At 49.1% G+C, this 23,417-nt stretch overlaps 2 protein-coding genes, 1 long non-coding RNA gene and 1 pseudogene across 4 annotated transcripts in view; all 4 read right to left on the bottom strand.

Annotated features, from left to right (window-relative positions):
• Positions 1–23,417, bottom strand: part of LOC147084094 (uncharacterized) — a 445,069-nt pseudogene that overhangs the window by 7,221 nt on the left and 414,431 nt on the right. The gene's annotated exons all lie outside the window — the stretch shown is intronic.
• Positions 8,349–15,092, bottom strand: LOC147084101 (uncharacterized). The gene is made up of 3 exons (XR_015075926.1): positions 14,812–15,092; positions 13,733–13,899; positions 8,349–8,698 (listed from the first exon to the last, which is right to left on the bottom strand). It is a non-coding gene; the product is annotated as an uncharacterized LOC147084101 (long non-coding RNA).
• On the bottom strand, positions 16,875–18,027 carry LOC147084100 (histone H2B-like). The gene has a single exon (XM_085979909.1). It carries the CDS (start codon positions 18,010–18,012, stop codon positions 17,638–17,640), a length of 375 nt encoding a protein of 124 aa, XP_085836035.1. The 5' UTR covers positions 18,013–18,027; the 3' UTR covers positions 16,875–17,637.
• LOC147084099 (uncharacterized) lies at positions 20,234–21,223 on the bottom strand. Its single transcript, XM_085979908.1, has one exon. The coding sequence runs from the start codon at positions 21,147–21,149 to the stop codon at positions 20,391–20,393; it is 759 nt and encodes a 252-aa protein (XP_085836034.1). The 5' UTR covers positions 21,150–21,223; the 3' UTR covers positions 20,234–20,390.

The following is a 23,417-nucleotide window of genomic DNA, read 5'->3' as shown; positions in this document are numbered from 1 at the left end:
TACATCAGTTGTGGGCAAAATGCTGGAGTCCATCATTAAGGATGAAATAGCGGAGCACTTAGCAAATGGGGACAGGATAGGACAGAGTCAACATGGATTTACAAAGGGTAAATCGTGCTTGACTAATCTATTGGAATTTTTTGAGGGAGTAACTGGTAGAATAGATGGGGGAGAGCCAGTAGATGTGGTGTACCTGGACTTCCAAAAGGCCTTCGATAAGGTCCCACATAAAAGATTAGCATGGAAAATTGAGGCTCATGGGATAAAGGGGAAAGTTTTGGCGTGGATAGGGAACTGGCTGTCAGATAGAAAACAGAGAGTTGGAATAAACGGCTCATTTTCTGAATGGCAGGCAGTAACAAGTGGGGTACCACAGGGATCTGTCCTGGGCCCCCAGCTGTTCACAATTTACATTAATGACCTGGATCAGGGAGTCGGATGCAGCATTTCCAAATTTGCAGACGACACTAAACTAGGAGGGGGGGTGGGCTCAGAGGAAGAGACCAGGAAGCTCCAGAGCGATTTGGACAGACTGGGCGATTGGGCGGATAAATGGCAGATGCACTATAATGTGGACAAGTGCGAAGTTATCCACCTTGGGTGCAGGAACGGGAGGGCAAATTATTATTTAAATGGCAATAGATTGGGAGAGGGGGAAGTACAGAGAGACCTGGGTGTTCTTGTACACCAGTCACTGAAGGCGAGCATGCAGGTGCAACAGGCGGTCAAGAAGGCAAACGGTATGCTGGCCTTCATAGCAAAAGGGTTAGAATACAGGAACAGGGATACCTTGCTGCAGCTGTACAGGGCACTGGTGAGACCACACCTCGAGTACTGTGTACAGTTTTGGTCGCCTCATCTGAGGAAGGATGTTCTTGCCATGGAGGGGGTGCAGCGGCGATTCACCAGGCTGATACCAGGAATGGCGGGAATGACCTATGAGGAGAGACTATGTAGTTTAGGGATGTACACACTGGAGTTTAGAAGATTGAGAGGGGACCTCATAGAAGTGTATAAAATTCTGACAGGTCTAGACAGACTGGATGCAGAAGGAATGTTTCCCTTGGCGGGTGAGAACAGAACTAGAGGACATAATTTAAGGATAAGGGCTAAACCATTTAGGACAGAGATGAGGGGGAATTTCTTCACTCAGAGAGTGGTGAACCTGTGGAACTCATTGCCACAGAGGGCAGTGTACGCCAGCTCATTAAATATATTTAAGAGGGAATTAGATATATTTCTACGGGCAAAAGGGGTTAAGGGTTACGGAGAGAAGGCGGGGACGGGATACTGAATTAAAGGATCAGCCATGATCTCATCGAATGGCGGAGCAGGCACGAAGGGCCGAATGGCCTACTCCTGCTCCTATCTTCTATGTATCTATGTATCTATGTAAATGGCCTACCCCTTATCCTTAGACTGTGACCCCTGGTTCTGGACTCCCCGACCATCGGGAACATCCTTCCTGCATCTAGTCTGTCCAGTCCTGTCAGAATTTTATAAGTTTCAATGAGATCCCCTCTCATTCTTCTAAACTCCAGCGAGTACAAGCCCAATCGTCCCAATCTCTCCTCATACGTCATTCCTGCCATCCCAGGTATCAGCCTGGTGAATCTTCACTGAACTCCTTCCACGGGAGGAACATCCTTCCTCAGATAAGGCGACCAAAACTCCACACAATACTCAAGATGTGGTCTCACCAAGGCCCTGTACAATTGCAGCAAGACATCCTTGTTCCTGTACTCAAACCCTCTCGCTATGAAGGCCAACATACCATTTGCCTTCTTAACCGCCTACTGCACCTGCATGCTTACCTTCAGTGACTGGTGCACAAGGACACCCAGGTCTCGTTGCACTTCCCCTTCTCCCAATCTATTGCCATTCAGATGATAATCTGCCTTCCTGTTTTGGCCACCAAAGTGGATAACCTCACATTTATCCACGTTATATTGCATCTGCCATGCTTCTGCCCAATCACCCAACCTGTCCAAATCATCCTGTAGTTTCTCGGCATCCTCCTCACAGCACACACGCCCACCCAGCTTTGTGTCATCTGCAAATTTGGAGATATTACATCTAGTTCCCTTGTCTAGATCATTAATATATATATTGTGAATAGCTGGGGTCCAAGGACCGATCCCTGCGGTACCCCACTAGTCACTGCCTGCCGCTCGGAAAAAGACCCGTTTATTCCAACTCTTTGCTTTCTGTCTGCCAACCAGTTCTCTATCCAAGTCAATACCTTGCCCCCAATCCCATGTGCCTTAACTTTACACGCTAATCTCTTATGCGGGACCTTATCGAAAGCCTTCTGAAAGTCCAAATACACCACATCCACTGGTTCTCCCTTATCTATTTTCCCAGTTACATCCTCAACAATGAAGCAACAAAAAGACCTCCACAGGCGGCCAGGGACCTACCTTCCGTCAGCCTGAAATAAAACCCTTCCCGACAGCCGCTGACTAATGGCGGCCGCAGCACCCACAATCCCCTGTGCCCCAGAAACTGCTCTATCCAATGCGCTGATTTCCCTGCTGAGAGTGCGCATGCCCCCCGGGGCCGTGGGCCATTCTGGGAGCCTGGCTCCTGTCCTTTGGCCCGAGTCGGACTTGGTGGAACCGGCTGAAGAAACCGGGAAGCGGCGGCTCGGATGGGGGAGGCGCTGCACTCTGGGTTTCCTGGTGCCGGGGCTCTGGCTGCACGTCCGCCGGGCCCGGCCGCTCTGATTCTGATTGAGGTTTTTGATGAGGTAACAGAGAGGGTTGATGAGGGCAATGCGGTTAACATGGTGCACATGGATTTCCAAAAGGCGTTCAACAAGTGCCACATGATAGGCTTGCCAGCAAAGTTGAAGCCCATGGAATAAAAGGGACAGTGGCAACATGGATACAAAATTGGCAAAGTGACAGGAAACAGAGAGTAGTGGTGAATGGTTGTTTTTCGGACTGGAGGAAGGTATACAGTGGTGTTCCCCAGGGATCGGTACTAGGACCACTGCTTTACTTGATATATATTAATGACTTAGACTTGGGGTACAGGGCACAATTTCAAAATTTGCAGATGACAGAAAACTTGGAAGTGTAGTGAACAGTGAGGAGGATAGTGATAGATTTCAAGAAGACATAGACAGGTTGGTGGAATGGGCGGACACATGGGAGCAGAAATTTAATGCAGAAAAGTGCAAAGTGATACATTTTGGTAGGAAGAACCAAGTGAGGCAATATAAACTAAAGGGTACAATTCTAAAGTGGGTGCATGAACAGAGAGACCTGGGGGTATATGTGCACAAATCGTTGAAGGTGGCAGGGCAGGTTGAGAAAGCAGTTAAAAAAGCATATGGGATCCTGGACTTTATAAATAGAGGCAGAGTCCAAAGGCAAGGAAGTTATGATGAACCTTTATAAAACACTTGTTCGGTCTCATCTGGAGTATTGTGTTCAATTCTGGGCACCGCACTTTAGGAAGGATGTGAAGGCCTCAGAGAGGGTGCAGAAAAGATTTACAAGAGTGGTTCCAGGGATAAGGGATGAGGGACTTCAGTTATGTGGATAGACTCGAGCAGCTGGGGTGGTTCTCCTTACAGCAGAGAAGGTAGAGAGGAGATTTGATAGAGGTGTTCAAAATCATGATGGGTCTGGACAGAGTAGAAACTGTTCCCATTGGCGGTAGGGTCGCGAACCAGAGGACACAGATTTAAGGTGATTGGCAGAAGAACGAAAGAACGAAGTTGCGAGGTGAGGCCCGATCAGAGCATCGGACCTGTGAAGGGGCAGTGACCGGCAGAGCTTAAAAGCGGCGGCAGATTCAAATCGGCGGCAGTGCGAGGTGAGGCCCGACCAAATCAACAGCAGAGGAGAGAGGTAAAAAGTAATCAGAGTGTGACGTCACCAGGGAGCAGGTAAGTGATTGGTTGGTGAGTATTTCTCTTTTTTAAACTTTAACTCTGTAGTTTATAGTTACTAGGGTCTTTTCTGGTGTAGCAGGGACTGTTGGTAGACTATACAAGCGCCTTAGAGATATTTTTAATTGGTGGTAGTAAATTAATTTAAATTAAGTAAAGGGAAGGTCATGCCAGGTGAGCCCAGCCCCGTGATATGCTCCTCTTGCTCTATGTGGGAATTCAGGGACCCCGGTGCCCCTGATGACCACGTGTGCCAGAGATGCATCCATCTGCAGCTACTAGCAGACCGCATTGAGGCGCTGGAGCTGCGGGTGGATGGGTTGTTGAGCATTCACGATGCTGAGAGGGTCGTGGATAGCACGTTTAGTGAGTTGGTCACACCGCAGGGAAGGGCTGCACAGGAAGACAGGAAATGGGTGACCACCAGGCGGAGCAATAGAAGCAGGCAGGTAGTGCAGGAGACCCCTGTGACCATTCCCCTCTCAAACAAGTATACCGCTTTGGATACTGTTGGGGGGGATGACTCACCAGGGGAAGGCAGCAGCAGCCAATTTGCTGGCACTGGGGGTGCTCCTGCTGCCCAGGAAGGGGGGAAAAAGAGTGGGAGAGCAATAGTGGTAGGGGATTCTATAGTAAGGGGAACAGATAGGCGTTTCTGTGGCCGTAGACGTGAATCCAGGATGGTTTGTTGCCTCCCTGGTGCCAGGGTCAAGGATATCACTGAGCGGCTGCAGGGCATTCTGGAGGGGGAGGGTGAACAGCCAGAGGTCGTGGTCCACATTGGTACCAACGACATAGGTAAAAAGAGGGATGAGGTCCTGCAGCAAGAATTTAAGGAGCTAGGTGAAGGATTAAAGAGCAGGACCTCAAAGGTTGTAATCTCTGGATTACTCCCCGTGCCACATGCTAGTAGGTATAGGAATAGGAAGATAGAACAGATGAATGCGTGGCTAAAGGGATGGTGCAGGGGGGAGGGCTTTAGTTTCCTGGATCACTGGGTCTGCTTCTGGGAAAGGTGGGACTTGTACAAGTCGGACGGTTTACACCTGAACCAGAGGGGAACCAATATCCTTGCGGGGAGGTTTGCTAGCACTGCTGGGGGGGGTTTAAACTAACTTGGCAGGGGGATGGGGTACAGAGTGGAGCTATAGTAGGGGGTGATTTACAGCCAAATACAGAGGAAAAAACAAGTCAGCTGGGAAGGCAGAGCAAATATGTGAAGGCAAAAGGGAATATGGCAGGGCTGGAAGGCATTTATTTTAATGCAAGGAGTCTTGCAAATAAGGTGGATGAACTGAAGTTGTTGTTGAACACATGGGAGTACGATATTGTTGCTATCACGGAGGCATGGTTGAGGGAGGGTCAGGACTGGCAGCTCAATATTCCGGGGTATAGAATCTTCAGGCGAGACAGAGGGGGGTGTAAAAGGGGAGGGGGTGTTGCAATATTAATTAAGGAGTCAATTACTGCTGTAAGGAGGGACGATATATTAGCGGGTTCCTCTAATGAGGCCATATGGGTAGAACTTAAAAACAAAAAGGGGGCAAGCACTTTGCTGGGAGTGTACTATAGGCCCCCAAGCAGTCAGGGGGAGATAGAGGAACAGATATGTAGGCAAATCTCAGAGAAGTGCGAAAATAATAGGGTAATAATAGTGGGGGATTTCAACTTCCCCAATATAAATTGGGATAGTCAGAGTGTGAAAGGCTTAGAGGGTGCAGAATTCTTAAAGTGCATCCAGGAGAGCTTTTTGAGCCAACATGTAGAAAGTCCTACAAGAGAGGGGGCGGTACTGGACCTAATTCTGGGGAATGTAGCCGGGCAAGTGGTGGAAGTATCAGTAGGAGAGCATTTTGGCGACAGTGACCATAATTCGGTGAGATTTAAGGTGGTCATGGAAAAAGACAAAGACGGCCCGGAAATAAGGGTTCTAAATTGGGGGAAGGCCGATTTTAATATGATAAGGCAGGATCTGGCCAAAGTGGACTGGGAGCAGCTACTTATAGGAAAATCCACATCAAAACAGTGGGAGACTTTCAGAAGGGAAATAGAGAGAGTACAGCGCCAACATGTTCCTGTAAAGGTCAAGGGTGGGACCAACAAGCAAAGGGAACCTTGGATGACAAGGGATATACAAAAATGCATTAGAAATAAAAGGGGGGCTTTTGGCAGTTACAAAAGACTAAAGACGGAAGAAGCCCTAGAGGAGTATAAAAAGTGCAGGGGCATACTTAAAAAAGAAATTAGGAGGGCGAGGAGGGGCCATGAAATAACACTGGCGAGCAAAATAAAGGAAAATCCTAAGATGTTTTATAAGTATATTAAGGGCAAGAGGATAACCAGGGAAAGGGTAGGGCCCATTAGGGACCAAAGTGGCAATCTGTGTGTAGAGCCAGATGATGTAGGCGGGGTTTTAAATGAATTTTTTGCATCTGTGTTCACTATGGAGAAAGACGGTGCAGACATAGAAATCGGGCAAGGGGACTGTGACATACTTGAACATATTAGCATCGAGAGGGAGGAGGTGCTAGCGGTTTTAGCAGGCCAAAAAGTGGATAAATCCCCAGGCCCGGACGAGATGTATCCCAGGCTGCTGTGGGAGGCAAAGGAGGAGATTGCAGGGGCTCTGACACAAATTTTCAGAACCTCTCTGGCCACAGGGGATGTACCAGAGGACTGGAGAACAGCTAATGTAGTACCATTATACAAGAAGGGTAGCAGGGATAAACCAGGGAATTACAGGCCAGTGAGCCTAACATCTGTGGTAGGGAAATTATTGGAAAAAATTCTGAGGGACAAAATTAGTCTCCACTTGGAGAGGCAAGGATTAATCGGGGATAGTCAGCATGGCTTTGTCAAGGGTAAATCATGTCTGACAAATCTGATTGAATTTTTCGAGGGGGTGACTAGGGGGGTGGATGAGGGAAATGCTGTGGATGTGGTTTACATGGACTTCAGTAAAGCCTTTGACAAAGTCCCGCATAGGAGACTGGTCAAGAAGGTAAGAGCCCATGGGATCCAGGGTGCCTTGGCGCGTTGGATCCTAAACTGGCTGAGTGGCAGGAGGCAGAGGGTGATGGTCGAAGGTTGCTTTTGTGACTGGAAGCCTGTGTCCAGTGGGGTACCTCAGGGATCGGTGCTGGGTCCCTTGTTGTTTGTGATCTACATAGATGATTTGGATGAGAATGTAAAAGGTATGATCAGCAAGTTCGCAGATGACACGAAAATTGGTGGGGTGGTCAATTGCGAGGAGGAAAGCCTCAGGCTACAGGACGATATAAACGGGTTGGTCAGATGGGCGGAAAAGTGGCAAATGGAATTTAACCCTGAAAAGTGCGAGGTGATGCATTTTGGACGGACAAATAAGGCAAGGGAATACACAATGAGTGGTAGGACCCTAGGAAGTACAGAGGGTCAGAGGGACCTTGGTGTACATGTACATAGATCCCTGAAGGCAGCGGAACAGGTAGATAAGGTGGTTAAAAAGGCATATGGGATACTTGCCTTCATTAGCCGAGGCATAGAATATAAGAGCAGGGAGGTTATGATGGAGCTGTACAAAACGCTGGTGAGGCCACAGCTGGAGTACTGTGTGCAGTTCTGGTCGCCTCACTATAGGAAGGATGTGATTGCTTTGGAGAGGGTGCAGAGAAGATTCACCAGGATGTTACCTGGGATGGAGCGCCTTAGCTATGAAGAAAGACTAAACAGGCTGGGGTTGTTTTCCTTGGAGCAAAGAAGGCTGAGGGGGGACCTGATTGAGGTATACAAAATGATGAGGGGCATAGATAGGGTAGACAAAGAGGAACTTTTCCCCTTAGTAGGGGGGTCAATAACAAGGGGGCATAGATTCAGGGTAAGGGGCAGGAGATTTAGAGGGGATTTGAGGAGGAACTTTTTCACCCAGAGGGTGGTTGGAATGTGGAACTCAATGCCCAAAAGGGTGGTAGAGGCAGGAACCCTCATAACATTCAAGAAGCATTTGGATGAGCACTTGAAACGCCATTGCATACAAGGCTATGGACCAAATGCTGGAAAATGGGATTAGACTGGACAGGGATGGATGGGCGGCACAGACACGATGGGCCGAAGGGCCTCTTTCTGTGCTGTATAACTCTATGACTCTATGAGGAAAAAAAAATTTACGCAGTGAGTGGTTAGGATCTGGAATGCACTGCCTGAAAGGGTGGTGGAGGCAGATTCAATCACCGCTTTCAAAAGGGAATTGGATAAGTACCTGAATGAAAAAGAATTGCAGGGTTACGGGGAAAGGGCGGGGAGTGGGACTAGCTGAAGTGGTCTTGCAGAGAGCCGGCACGGGCTCGACGGGCTGAATGGCCTCCTTCTGTGCTGTAACCATTCTATGATTCTATAAAATATTAGAAAGTTTGTTCCACAGAAGCACGGGGTTTATCTGCTTTTATTGATGAATTTAAAAAGTCTCTATTAAAACCTGAGCCAGTGTGTTGTGAGCCAAAGAGCCTTGTGTCCAATGAGGGGAATAAAGGCCCACAGCCTCCCCGGGCCCCGGGCCCTGAACAAGGGACTGGAGAAACTCGCTGCCCTGCGGATCAGACAATCAGCCGGCGCCAGTCCCGTCCCTCGGGCTCCCCGATTGGTTGGAGGACCCGCCGCCGGCTCGCTCCTCCAGCCCGTCTGTCAATCAACCATCAGCCAGAAGAGGTCGCTGGTGAGACCAGTGAAGAAAGAAAGACTTGCATTTCTATAGCGCCTTGCACCACCACCGGACGACCCAAAGTGCTTTACAGCCAATGAAGTACTTTTGAAGTGTAGTCACTGTTGTAATGTAAGAAATGCAGCAGTCAAATAGCGCACAGCAAGCTCCCACAAACAGCAATGTGATAATGACCAGATAATCTATCTTTTTGTTAACTCTGTTTCTCTCTCTACGGATGTTGCCTGGCCTGCTGAGTGTTTCCAGCATTTCCTGTTGTTATTTCAGACTTCCAGCATCCGCAGTATTTTGCTATTATCCTTTTGTTACATTGATTGAGAGATAAACATTGGCTCGGACACCGGGGATATTTCCCCTGCTCTTTCCCACATTACAACAGTGACTACACCTCAAAAGTACTTAATTGGCTGTAAAGCACTTCAAGACGTCTGCTGGTCATGAAAGCACTATATAAATGCAAGTCTTTCTTTCTCAAAATAGTGTCATGGGATCTTTTACATCCACCTGAGAGAGCAGACAGGGCCTCAGTTTAATGTCTCATCCGAAAGACGCCACCTCTGACAGTGCCTCAGTACTGCACTGGAGTGTCAGCCTGGATTTTTGTGCTCAAGTCTCTGGAGTGGGACTTGAACCCACAACCTTACGCCTCAGAGGCAAGAGTGCTACCATAGAGTCATTGATTTATACAGCACAGAAAGGGGCCCTTCGGCCCATCGTGTCCGCACCGGCCATCAAGCCCTGTCTATTCTAATCCCATTTTCCAGCACTTGGTCCGTAGCCTTGTATGCTATGGCGTTTCAAGTGCTCATCTAAATGCTTCTTGAATGTTGTGAGGGTTCCTGCCTCTACCACCCTTTCAGGCAGTGAGTTCCAGATTCCAACCACCCTCTGGGTGAAAAAGCTTTTCCTCAAATCCCCTCTAAACCTCCTGCCCCTTACCTTGAATCTATGCCCCCTGGCTATTGACCCCTCTACTAAGGGGAAATGTTCTTTTCTATCTACCCTATCTATTCCCCTCATAATTTTGTACACCTCAATCAGGTCCCCCTCAGCCTTCTCTGCTCTAAGGAAAACAACCCCAGTCTCTCTTCATAGCTGAAGCGCTCCAGCCCAGGTAACATCCTGGTGAATCTCCTCTGCACCCTCTCCAATGCAATCACATCCTTCCTATAGTGTGGCGAGCAGAACTGCACACAGTATTCAGTCTGTGGCCTAACTAACATTTTGTACAGCTCCATCATAACCCCCCTGCTCTTATATTCTATGCCTCGGCTAATTAAGGCAAGTATCCCATATGCCTTCTCGCTGTCCTGCTGCCCTCAAGGATCTATGTACATGCACACCAAGGTCCCTCTGATCCTCTGTCCTTCCTAGGGTTCTACCATTCATTGTGTATTCCCTTGCCTTGTTAGTCCTCCCAAAATGCATCACCTCACACTTTTCAGGGTTAAATTCCATTTGCCACTGTGCTGCCCATCCAACCAACCCATCTATATTCTCCTGTAGCCTGAGGCTTCCCTCCTCGCTATTTACCACTCCACCAATTTTCATGTCATCTGCGAACTTACTGATCATACCTCCTACATTCATATCTAAATCCTTAATGTACACTACAAACAGCAAGGGACCCAGCACCGATCCCTGCGGTACACCAGTGGACACAGGCTTCCAGTCACAAAAACAACCTTCGACCATCACCCTCTGCCTCCTGCCACTAAGCCAATTTTGGATCCAATGTGCCAAATTGCCCTGGATCCCATGGGTTCTTACCTTCTTGACCAATCTCCCATGTGGGACTTTGTCAAAAGCCTTACCGAAGTCCATGTAGACCACATCAACTACACTACCCTCATCCACACACCTAGTCACCCCCTCTCAAAATTCAATCAAATTGGTTAGACATGATCTCTCCCTGACAAAGCCATGCTGACTATCCTTGATTAATCCTTGCCTCTCCAAGTGGAGACTAATTCTGTCCCTCAGAACTTTTTCCAATAATTTCCCGACCACTGATGTTCGGCTCACTGGCCTGTAATTCCCTGGTTTATCCCTACTACTACCCTTCTTGAATAATGGTACTACGTTAGCTGTTCTCCAGTCCTCTGGCACCTCCCCTGTGGTCAGAGAGGTTCTGAAAATTTGTGTCAGAGCCCCTGCAATCTCCTCCCTTGCCTCACACAGCAGGCTGGGATACATCTCGTCTGGGCCTGGGGGTTTATCCACTTTTAAGCCTGCTAAAACCACTAGTACCTCCTCCCTCTCAATACTAATTTGTTCAAGTATATCACAATCCCCCCTGCCTGATTTCTATGTCTACATCGTCCTTCTCCATAGTGAACACAGATGCAAAATATTAATTTAAAACCTCACCTTCATCTTCTGGCTCTACACACAGATTGCCACTTTGGTCCCTAATGGGCTCTACTCTTTCCCTGGTTATCCTCTTGCCCTTAATATACTAATAAAACACCTTGGGATTTTCCTTTATTTTGCCTGCCAGTGTTTTTTCATGACCCCTCTTCGTTCTCCTAATTTCTTTTTTAAGTACCCCCCTGCACTTTCTATTCTCCTCTAGGGCTTCTAGTGTTTTTAGTCCTTTGTATCTGCCAAAAGCCTCCCTTTTTTTCCTAATCCATTCTTGTATGTCCCTTGACATCCAGGGTTCCCTGGGCTTGTTGGTCCCACCCTTGACCTTTACAGGAACATGTTGGCGTTGTACTCTCTCTATTTCCTTTCTGAAAGACTCCCACTGCTCTGATGTGGATTTTCCTACAAGTAGTTGATCCCAGTCCACTTTGGCCAGATCCTGCCTTATCATATTAAAATTGGCCTTCCCCCAATTTAGATCCTTTATTTCCGGTCCATCTTTGTCCTTTTCCATAACTACTTTAAATCTCATCGAATTATGGTCACTGTCACCAAAATGCTCGCCTACTAACCTTTCTACCACGTGCCCTGCTACATTCCCTCGAATTAGGTCCAGTACCGCCCCTCTCTTGTAGGACTTTCTACATGTTGGCTGAAAAAGCTCTCCTGGATGCACTTTAAGAATCCCACACCCTCTAAGCCTTTCACACTCTGACTATCCCAGTTAATATTGGGGAAGTTGAAATCCCCAACAATTACTACCCTATTATTTCTACACCTCTGAGATTTGCCGACATATCTGTTCCTCTATCTCCCCCTTACTGTATGGGGGCCTATAGTACACTCCCAGCAAAGTGCTTGCCCCCTTTTTGTTTTTAAGTTCTACCCATATGGCCTCATTAGAGGAACCTGCTAAGGTATCATCTCTCCTTATAACAGAAATTGACTCCTTGATTAATATTACTAACCTGATTTTTGGTCAACTCTTGGCGTATTCACGTTTAATAAGTCTCCGGGAGAAGGAGTCGCTTCACTTGTACTGGTTCCTGGGGCCTGATCACCTTCCCCAGGAGCAGGGCCTTGACCCTGACTTTATTCACTTGTACTGGTTCCTGGGGCCTGATCACCTTCCCCAGGAGCAGGGCCTTGATTCTGGGGGTGTTTTATTGCACCACATGGTGTACTTGAGAAGAGCCCCATCAGGGCGAGTGCAGGAGGGTCAGGGGGCGAGTGCGGGAGGGTCAGGGGGCGAGTGCGGGAGCGTCCATCTCCAGGACCAGTGTGTATCTGAGTCAATGGGACTCTCTCTGACCTTTCTCCCAAGTCCATCTCCAGGACCAGTGTGTATCTGAGTCAATGGGACTCTCTCTGAACTTTCTCCCCAGTCCATCTCCAGGACCAGTGTGTATCTGAGTCAATGGGACTCTCTGACCTTTCTCCCCAGTCCATCTCCAGGACCAGTGTGTATCTGAGTCAATGGGACTCTCTGACCTTTCTCCCCAGTCCATCTCCAGGACCAGTGTGTATCTGAGTCAGTGGGACTCTCTCTGACCTTTCTCCCCAGTCTATCTCCAGGATCAGTGTGTATCTGGGTGAATGGGACTCTCTCTGACCTTTCTCCCCAGTCCATCTCCAGGACCAGTGTGTATCTGAGTCAATGGGACTCTTTCTGACCTTTCTCCCCAGTCCATCTCCAGGACCAGTGTGTATCTGAGTCAATGGGACTCTCTGACCTTTCTCCCCAGTCCATCTCCAGGACCAGTGTGTATCTGAGTCAATGGGACTCTCTCTGACCATTCTCCCCAGTCCATCTCCAGGACCAGTGTGTATCTGAGTCAATGGGACTCTCTCTGACCTTTCTCCCCAGTCCATCTCCAGGACCAGTGTGTATCTGAGTCAATGGGACTCTCTCTGACCTTTCTCCCCAGTCCATCTCCAGGACCAGTGTGTATCTGAGTCAATGGGACTCCCTCTGACCTTTCTCCACAGTCCCTCTCCAGGACCAGTGTGTATTGGAGTCAATGGAACTCTCTCTGACTATTCTCCCCAGTCCATCTCCAGGATCAGTGTGTATCTTAGTCAATGGGACTCTCTCTGACCATTCTCCCCAGTCCATCTCCAGGACCAGTGTGTATCAGTGTCAATGGGACTCCCTCTGACCTTTCTCCCCAGTCCCTCTCCAGGACCAGTGTGTATTGGAGTCAATGGAACTCTCTCTGACTATTCTCCCCAGTCCATCTCCAGGATCAGTGTGTATCTGAGTCAATGGGACTCTCTCTGACCTTTCTCCCCAGTCCATCTCCAGGACCAGTGTGTATCTGAGTCAATGGGACTCTCTCTGACCTTTCTCCCCAGTCCATCTCCAGGACCAGTGTGTATCTGAGTCAATGGGGCTCTCTCTGACCTTTCTCCCCGTTCCATCTCCAGGACCAGTGTGTATCTGAGTCAATAGGACTCTCTCTGACCTTTCTCCCCGTTCCATCTCCAGGACCAGTGTGTATCTGAGTCAATAGGACTCTCTCTGACCTTTCTCCCCAGTACATCTCCAGGACCAGTGTGTATCTGAGTCAATGGGACTCTCTCTGACCTTTCTCCCAATTCCATCTCCAGGACCAGTGTGTATCTGAGTCAATGGGAATCTCTGACCTTTCTCCCCAGTCCATCTCCAGGACCAGTGTGTATCTGAGTCAATGGGACTCTCTCTGACCTTTCTCCCCAGTCCATCACCAGGACCAGTGTGTATCTGAGTCAATGGGACTTTCTCTTACCTTGTTCCACAGTCGATCTCTGGAAGCTCTTTGAATCGGAAGGGTTCTCTCCGGTTGGTGCTCTCACAATCCTGTGCTGGTTCACCTGCTGTCGTTCCTCAGTCTACAATCCCTGTTTACTTCGAGCTGAGCACCTTCCTCAATCACACCATCTCTCACCGGGACATCTAATTGTGGCAAAGCAGAAAATAAGAACAATATTGAAAACGTGAAATAATGTAATGTAGACTTTCAATCTGCTTACTAATAATTCAATTTCAAGGCCGAGTATTTGTTTGATTTTGTGCCTTTCCTCAGATCCCCAGTTGCGGGGCTGTGTGTTCAGTTTGGAGATTTTGCTCAGGTCCCCAGTTGCCGGGCTGTGTGTTTAGTTTGGAGATTTTCCTCAGATCCCCAGTTGCGGGGCTGTGTGTTTAGTTTGGAGATTTTCCTCAGATCCCCAGTTGCGGGGTTGTGTGTTTAGTTTGGAGATTTTCCTCAGATCCCCAGTTGCGGGGCTGTGTGTTTAGTTTGGAGATTTTCCTCAGATCCCCAGTTGCGGGGCTGTGTGTTTAGTTTGGAGATTTTCCTCAGATCCCCAGTTGCGGGGCTGTGTGTTTAGTTTGGAGATTTTCCTCAGATCCCCAGTTGCGGGGCTGTGTGTTTAGTTTGGAGATTTTCCTCAGATCCCCAGTTGCGGGGCTGTGTGTTTAGTTTGGAGATTTTCCTCAGATCCCCAGTTGCAGGGCTGTGTGTTTAGTTTGGGGATTTTCCTCAGATCCCCAGTTGCGGGGCTGTGTGTTTAGTTTGGAGATTTTCCTCAGATCCCCAGTTGCGGGGCTGTGTGTTTAGTTTGGAGATTTTCCTCAGATCCCCAGTTGCGGGGCTGTGTGTTTAGTTTGGAGATTTTCCTCAGATCCCCAGTTGCAGGGCTGTGTGTTTAGTTTGGGGATTTTCCTCAGATCCCCAGTTGCGGGGCTGTGTGTTTAGTTTGGAGATTTTCCTCAGATCCCCAGTTGCGGGGCTGTGTGTTTAGTTTGGAGATTTTCCTCAGATCCCCAGTTGCGGGGCTGTGTGTTTAGTTTGGAGATTTTACTCACTGTGAATTTCCGGCCTCCTGAGACTCCCCCATTCTCACTGCTCTGGGCGGAAATGCGCCATTTTCTGTGCGGAGTTACTAACTGGAGCGGTGACCCTGTGAGCCTCCCTCGCTGTGATCTAAACTCGGGGCTGAGCAGCCTCGGGCCGAGTTCCCTCAGTCACAGAGCGGGCCCTGTAATCCGGGCAACCAGCCTGTTTCTGAGCGGCCGGCGCCGCCCGGCCCAGCACACAGCAAACCCAGGATCAGCAGTGGAGCGGCACTGCGCCTGCTCGGGAGAGAGAGAGAGAGAGAGAGAGAGAAAGGGAGCGGCACTGCGCCTGCTCGGGAGGGAGAGAGAGAGAGAGAGAGAGAGAGAGAAAGGGAGCGGCACTGCGCCTGCGCCGGAGGGAGCGAGAAAGGGAGCGGCACTGCGCCTGCGCGGGAGAAAGAGGCAAGGGAGCGGCACTGCGCCTGCGTGGGAGGGCAAGGAGCGGCACTGCGCCTGCGTGGGAGCGCAAGGAGCGGCACTGCGCCTGCGTGAGAAGGCAAGGAGCGGCACTTGCGCCTGCGCCGGAGTGAGAGCAAGGGAGCGTCACTGCGACTGTGCGGGAGAGAGAGAGAGAGAGAGAGAGAGAGAGAACGGGAGCGGCACTGCGCCTGCGCCTGCGCCGGAGGCAGCGAGAAAGGTAGCGGCACTGCGCCTGCGCGGGAGGGCAAGGGAGCGGCACTGCGCCTGCGCGGGAGAAAGAGGCAAGGAGCGGCACTGCGCCTGCGTGGGAGCGCAAGGGGCGGCACTGCGCCTGCGTGAGAGCAAGGGAGCGTCACTGCGACTGTGCGGGAGAGAGAGAATTGATTTAACTCCACATACCGGGATCGATCCGAGAGAGAGAACGAGGTGCCTGAAGTCTGATACTCACCTTTAAAACCAGCTCTTAATGCAGGGACAGGTGGGAACTTCAGTTACTATTTGAAATATTTAAAAATTAACCAGAGCTGCAATTCTGGTTAGATCCTGTCTCCCAAATAAAAAGGGAATGTTTGTATGGGTCAGGGTGTATATCGTTCTCCCTATGGAATTATTGTCCCAATAAGGAATGGTAGCCGCTCACTCACTTTATACTCGGTTCTTAACATCCGTTCATATTCGGCTCTCCTAACAACGTGTTCATTGAGTGCTGCGCTCACGTTAGGGTTCCGTGTGTTTTGTTTTTCTCTGAAGCCAGTCCTCATCTATATTGAATCACTGATCTGAATATTCGCTCACAGCAAGCCCGCTGCAGTGTTTCTGGATCTGGATTTCTACATGTTGGACAGACAGTTTACCGAAAATGGCTAAATAGTAAGCAGCCCTTTCACAGATACAGTGGGTGGCTCTGAAAAGAGCCTTTGGGTTATTAGATTGAATCTTGTCCACTTTACTTGCTCTTGGAGCTGGCAGTGCTGGTTTTCTTGGGAAGCAGCACCGCCTGGATATTAGGCAGTACCCCGCCCTGAGCGATGGTCACCTTTCCCAGCAGCTTGTTGAGCTCCTTGTCGTTGCGGATGGCCAGCTGCAGGTGTCTGGGGATGATCTTGTTGTCGTGGGCCGCGTTGCCGGCCAGCTCCAGGATTTCAGCGGTCAGATACTCGAGCACAGCAGCCATGTAGACCAGAGCTCCGGCACCCACACGTTCAGCGTAGTTGCCCTTTCGCAGGAGCCTGTGAACACGGCCCACAGGGAACTGCAGTCCGGCCCGGGATGAGCGGGATTTGGTCTTGGCCCGAGCTTTACCGCTGGTTTTTCCTCTTCCAGACATTTCCAAAATCCACTCGTTGAAAGAAATAATGATAAACTCCGCCCACATCTGCCGCCCTTCTACCTTCTGGAGGAATGCAGACAGCAAACTTGTGATTGGTCGCTCTGTGGTGAATTCCATTGGTGTTCTCCGGTGACCAATCACAGTCTGTTTTTCCGCCAATGGCAAGTGTGTGGAAATAACTGTCCTCAACAGTCAGACCGCCAACGATTTTTAATTTCAAAAAGTTCGCCAATATTTTCCTAACCCAGCGAATTAAGTTAATAAATTAACTATTAGCCAAAGATTTCCAGACAGTTTTTTATTCCTTTTGTCTTCTTCCATCTCTCCCTTGCAAATTCCAGGCTGTTACAATCAGGATTAATTCCGGGTTCAATATCGAACTTTAACGGGTGGGATTAAATCCCCATTGATTCTGTAACGGGACACATTCCAGCTCAATCTCTGTAAAAGTGAGGATTCAGATTATCGAGTGATCCTTTGCACAGGCGCTGCTGCGGAAGTGAAACCAGATCTGGGAGTCCTTCTGTGAGAGGAGAAGAGGGACAGAGCGTTCAAACTGACCGCGTTCTGGTCTCTAAGAAACCCCATTCTGGGTTGTTACACTGCAGGAATTCTCTGGTTAATAAAAGGATTGACTCCCAACTGGCATTGAAAAAAATGAAAATGTTTTTGCAGAGATTGAGGTGACTGAAATCAGAGTCTCATCTCGAAAACAAGCTTTTAATTTGTCGGAAGGCGCTGCAAGTGAATAGGTCTGAGATCAAAGGGAAAGAGCGATCAGGGACCGTGTTTGTACTTTACTGGACGGGAAATACAACAGCGACGCTAAGGTTGATCCGGGCAGTGAAAGTGCTTATCTGAGAATTCAAAACTAAATCTACGGCTGGAACTTCAAACGTTCTCAAAACACACTTGTTACGGAAATAATTACAGTAAATTGTGTCTAAAGAGAGATGAGTTTGTGTAGCTCTTTCAGAGAGATTTTGGGTAGCTCTTAAAAGAGCCGTTGTGTTTTGGGGTTTGTTCTTTCAGGACAGCGTGGAGTTTTACTTGGAGCTGGTGTATTTGGTCACCGCCTTTGTCCCTTCCGACACAGCGTGCTTGGCCAGCTCCCCGGGCAGCAGCAGGCGCACGGCGGTCTGGATCTCCCGGGAGCTGATGGTGTGCCACTTGTTGTAATGGGCCAGGCGGGAAACCTCACCCGCGATGCGCTCAAAAATCTCGTTCACAAACGAGTTCATGATGCCCATGGCCTTGGAGGAGATGCCGGTGTCGGGGTGAACCTGCTTCATCACTTTGTAGATGTAGATGGAGTAACTCTCCTTCCTCGACTTTCTGCGCTTCTTGCCGCCCTTCGCTGCCGGTTTACTGACGGTTTTCTTGGCGCCCTTCTTGGCAACTGGTTTCTTTTCATCAGCCATTCTCAAACTCGATTTCAAACACAAAACGACGCAAACCCGCGCCGGGCTCGGAATATATAGGCAGCCCCACAGTCCTATGCTAATGAGGGATGGGTGAAGGCAATGGTTGTGATTGGCTGCTGAAGAGTGATGTCAAATTCCATTGTTCTGCATCTCTATGATTGGCTTCTTTATGTATCCAATCAGATTGAGATTTTGTCACCAGCACGCCCCCTGTAGTCAGAAAGGTAATTGCAAGAGCATATATCCATGCACCAATTCCCAGACCATTATCTGGGGTCCCAAGCACTTCTTCCGGACGAGACAGCAATTTAGATGTACTTCCTCCAACCAGTGCACTATATTCATGTCTTGCAGTGTGGTCTCCACCACTTTAGTTCAGTATCTGCCCGTCTCTAGTACTGTGAGTGTGTGTATTGGAATAGTTCTGTATTATTCAGTCTCTGGTGATTTATGTAAGTGTTGGAATCATTACCAATCTCAGTCTCTGTTACAGTATGTGCGTGTGGGATCCATTCATTTCCTGTCCGTCACTGATACCATGTGTCAGGGTGGGACTCCATCTGTATCCGTCAGACTCTGGTACCGTGTGTCAGTGTTGGGATTCATTCAGAATCTGTCATTCTCTGGTAGTGTATGTGTGTGTGACATTAATTTTGTATCTGTCTGTCACTGGGATGTGCGAGTTTGAGATTCATTCTGTATCTGTCATTCACTGGGATGGTGTGCATGTCTAAGATTAATTCTGGATCTGTCAGTCTCTGGTACTGAGTGTAGTGTGGGATTCATTCCGTATCTGTCATTCACTGGGATGTTGTGCAAGTCTAAGTCTAAGATGTCAGTCCCTGGTACTGAGTGTGAGTTTCATTCTGTATTTGTCAGTCTCTGGGACTGCATGTTAGTGTCATATTAGTGCTGAATCGGTCAGTCTCTCACACACACAGAATCACACAGAAACCCCACAGTACAGATAGAGGCCATTTCGGCCCATCGAGCCTGCACCGACACATATCCCACCCGATCCCCATAACCCCTACACCAACACATATCCCACCCTATCCCCGTAACCCCATGTATTTAATCCCCCCTAACACTAAGGATCAATTTATCATAGCCAATCAACCTAACCTGCACATCTTTGGACTGTGGGAGGAAACCGGAGCACCCGGAGTAAACCCACGCAAACACGGGGAGAATGTGCAAACTCCACACAGACAGTCGCCCGAGGCCGGATTCGAACCCGGGTCCCTGGCGCTGTGAGGCAACAGTGCTAACCACTATGCCACCGTGCTGCCCGCTCGTACTGTCTTTCACCGAAGAATTCCGCATGTATCTGCTACTTACTCGGTTTATGAAAGTGGGATTCTTACTGCATCTATCAGACTCTGGCACTTGATGTTAGTTTGAAATTAATTCCATTTCTGCTAGTATCTGCTACTGTATCAGAGTGTGGGACTGAATCTATTTGTAAATCAATTATCCACCTCCAGCTATCTGCAACCGCCAATTTCAAACCATTTATTGACAGTAGAACCGAAACACAGCGCGCCGCACAAACCCTTACAGACTCGGGCTTCATATTCAAGGGTTCCCTGAAACCAGAATATTTTAAGTAAGATCCTGTTACAATTAACAATCAGTAATATTCCCGCCTATATACAGTCCCTTCGATCACAAGTCGACCCGTCTCCTTCCATGTCAATCTCTGACCTTATTCCATCTCCCCACACTTCCCCTCACAGACGGGTTCAGCAGTTTACAAACACCTTATTCCAGTTGATTTGGAGAATCTCATGTGTTGGGGTTCGAGTTGTGATGTGGGGTATCTCCGCCAGTGTCAGCGTCTCAGAGACTTTCACCCTGAACCTGTGAACTGAAAATGACCGTGAACTGAAAATGACCATGAACTGAGACTGGAGTCGAACACCCCCCCAGTTAGAGTGAGGCCCGGCCCGGACATCCCATTCTCTCTCTGTTTTATTGCAGACACTGGGGGAGGGGTGGGTGCAGCGAAAATCAGCGAGTCACCAGGGAGCCGGGGTTCATTTGAAATGATTTCAATCTGGAATCTGAGCCCGGCCCCGGGACATGGATCATATGATTCCGCAATCACCTCTTTTTGGAAAGACATGGGTGGCTCTGAGAAGAGCCTTTGGGTTCAGATGTTTACAAGTTGTTGTTAGATCCATGTGTTAATGGAGACACGGAATGCAGGAGTTGATTTAACAAGTGTTTACTGAACAAAGTCTGGAGGTGAACTAACTACACAAGACGCTATACAGGCTTATATACCCGAGTGGTTACTACTGGTACTACAGTATACAGGGGCTTCAAAAACATAGTTCCTCTTAAAGGTACATACACTACAGTTGTCCTTTTTATTTTCTTTTGCTCGCTGCTTTCTGAGACTTTGCTGATTTGGGCTTGGCCTTGGGTTTTTCCACCTTCTTGGCCGCCTTCACCTTTCTGCCTGTGGCCTTCTTGGGGCTCTTGGGCTTCTTCACCACCACCTTCTTCCCAGCCGCCGCTTTCGCTGTCTTTTTAGACGTTGCTGCCTTCTTGGTGATTGTTTTCTTGGCTGCTGGTTTCTTGGCTGGAGATTTCTTGGCTGCTGGTTTCTTGGCTGGAGATTTCTTGGTTGCTGGTTTCTTGGCTGCTGGTTTCTTGGCTGGAGATTTCTTGGCTGCTGGTTTCTTGGCTGGAGATTTCTTGGCTGCTGGTTTCTTGGCTGGAGATTTCTTGGCTGCCGGTTTCTTTACTGCAGATTTCTTGGCTGCTGGTTTCTTCACCTTCTTTCCCTCTTTCCGCTGGGATTCCTTCTTAGCAAGCCTGAAGGAACCCGTGGCGCCCGTGCCCTTGTTCTGCTCCAGGGAGCCGTTTCCCACTTTCATCTTGATACTTAACCTGATCTGGGACCGGAGCTTCAGCACGTCGACGCCGTTGGCAGCCAGAGCCTTCTTTATCGCAACCAGGGACATCCCCTTGCGATCGCTGCCACTCGCCACAACCTTGAGTTTCTGTTCGCCCAACGTGGGACCGGCTGGCTTGGAGTGGGGAGCCGCCTTCTTCTTCTTGCTGGGAGCCTTGGTTTGAGCGGCGGCAGGAGGAGCCATTTTGGCGGCTGCAGTCTCGGTCATGTCGGCGACTCTGTAGAAAATCTCTCTGACAGTCAGAGCTGGGTCAGAAATGAAACGAGAGGCGGCGGCACAGAGCAACTTAAAGGCAGCGAGCGGACGGGGCGGAGACATCCTGCTGTCAGCTCCCGGCCCCTCCAGCCTCTCTCTGTTTCTCTCTCCTCATTAACTCTCCGATTACAATTAAACTCGGGCACTCCACATTCCCAGATTGGTCTCTTTCTGTCTCGAAGACCGGGATGTTTGCTGTCGAGAAAGTTTCATCAGAATTCAAGACAGCAATTTCGATTTAAAACCGTTTCTTTGCTGCACTGATCGCGCTCTCTCACCCGATCGCGGACATGTTCACTGTTTTTCGACTGAAATTTGAAATCAACTAAAACTTCACATTTAATTCCCACATCAGGGGGGAGCAGGGCGATCCTATGACAGGGAAATCTTTGAATTTTACACAAGAGGGTCTCTGAAATCCGGCGATGAGAGCGGGCACACAAACACAGTGACATTAGTCTAACCCACCCGCCCCTTTAACATACTCTCGCTGACACAATGTTCACTCTGCTCATTCACAGCACAATCTGTTCCCAGATTTACAGTTCACAGGACAGGTTTTCCTCTCCGCTCGGCCTGTGCTGCCGATTCTCGGGGTTAGTTGGAGTTTCCCAGCTCAGTCAGTGTTAAACACTCTTGAGGCCGGCGCTCCTCACAGTGTCTGTTCCCCAGATTCAGGGGCAGGAGCCAATCACAGCTCTGGCTGTGTTCACCCATATCTGGTTTGAAGGTATTATATTGTTCGCAGGCAGGAATAAGTTTGATTTATATGAAAATAGAAATGATGATCTCACCGCCTCTCTCTGTCTCTCTCTCCCCAAAACTGAGGAACAGAACAGAGCAACTGGTGTCCTGTGCATTCCATTCTCAACACCCAGAGACAGCAACCAGAGAGAGAGAGACTGTATCAGTCTGAATGGTCGTACTCTGAGCCAAGCGGTCCACGCAGTCTGTTACCGAGATTTAGGGGCAGGAACGTGTCACAGTTTGGCTGTGTGGATCCTAGCCTGCTTTTAGATGATAGTATTATTCACAGAAATAGTGAGACATTCTGTTCACCACACATGCCTTGAACTTGGTTTCAATAGACCGAAAACTGAGAGGTTCAGCATCGACCCAGATATAACAGGCAGGGCTGGGGGATAGAGGGACTGGGGATTGATCCTGTACACAAGGCACAGAGAAAGACACAGGGGGTGACAGTCACACAGGCCCGGGAACTTGTCTGGTATCTGTCGCCTACTCACCCACCGGAGACAGGCAGAGACTGATTAAACTCCCCGCTCAGCAGCAGTTCAGTGTCAGAGATTGACAGAACCTGTTCCTCTCCATCCTTCCATACAGTATGGGGAAACAAATCGCTCTGAGGGACAGGATTCGCATCACTCTCACACTCACCGGCAGCAACTGACGTGTGTCCAGAGTTGCTTTCCCCTCTCCTAATATCTCCTTATCTGTCTCGGTGACAATGTTTCTTTGATAACGCTCCTTTCAAGCTCATTGGGATGATTTATTCATTTAAATGTGCTATATAAGTTCAAAGTGTTTTTTTTGCTGTTGCTTCTTTTAATTTGCGTCAGGAGAGAGGTCTGAGCATGCGTGATAAACACTTGCCTGCTCCTCCCCCTCTCTCCACACTGTTTAAAGCGACAGGAAGGATCCTGCAAGCTCCCCTCCCCAAGCTCTGCCAGCGGGGGCCGTTTCCTCTGTGCTCGGCTGAAGATCGCTGACCACATCAGGGAGTGGAGATAGCACGGGCCCGAGTAAGGGAACAAACAGCAGCCTCCTCACAGCAGCACATCGCACTAGGACTGTGTCCGCAGATGGGCTTTGTGTCGGGTAAGTTCAGCGGCAGTCGGGGCTGTTTGTACGAGACAGATTGAAGCAGGAAATATTTCCGGAACATGGAGTGAGTGGGGGAAGGGAGAGGCCATTCTCGGGCTGTGTGTGTACAGTGTAAGGTAACATAGGAAGTAAATCACCTCGCTGCAGTCATCAGCGAACATCCCCATTTCTGACCTCTTGTTGGAGGGAAGGTCGTTGATGAAGCAGCTGAAGATGGTTGGGCCTAGGACACTGCCCTGAGGAACTCCTGCAGCGATGTCTTGGGGCTGAGATGATTGACCTTCAATCACCACAGCCAATCTTCCTTTGTGCTAGGTATGACTCCAGCCAGTGGAGGTTCCTCCCCGCCCCCCCCCCCAACCGATTCCCATTGAC

Source organism: Somniosus microcephalus, unplaced genomic scaffold (genome assembly GCF_052327205.1).
Source record: "Somniosus microcephalus isolate GS21.2 unplaced genomic scaffold, FLI_Smic_1.0 scaffold2, whole genome shotgun sequence".
Taxonomy (NCBI): domain Eukaryota; kingdom Metazoa; phylum Chordata; class Chondrichthyes; order Squaliformes; family Somniosidae; genus Somniosus; species Somniosus microcephalus.
Note: the sequence above shows the minus strand (reverse complement) of the source record. Positions and strands in the feature narration are given on the sequence as shown.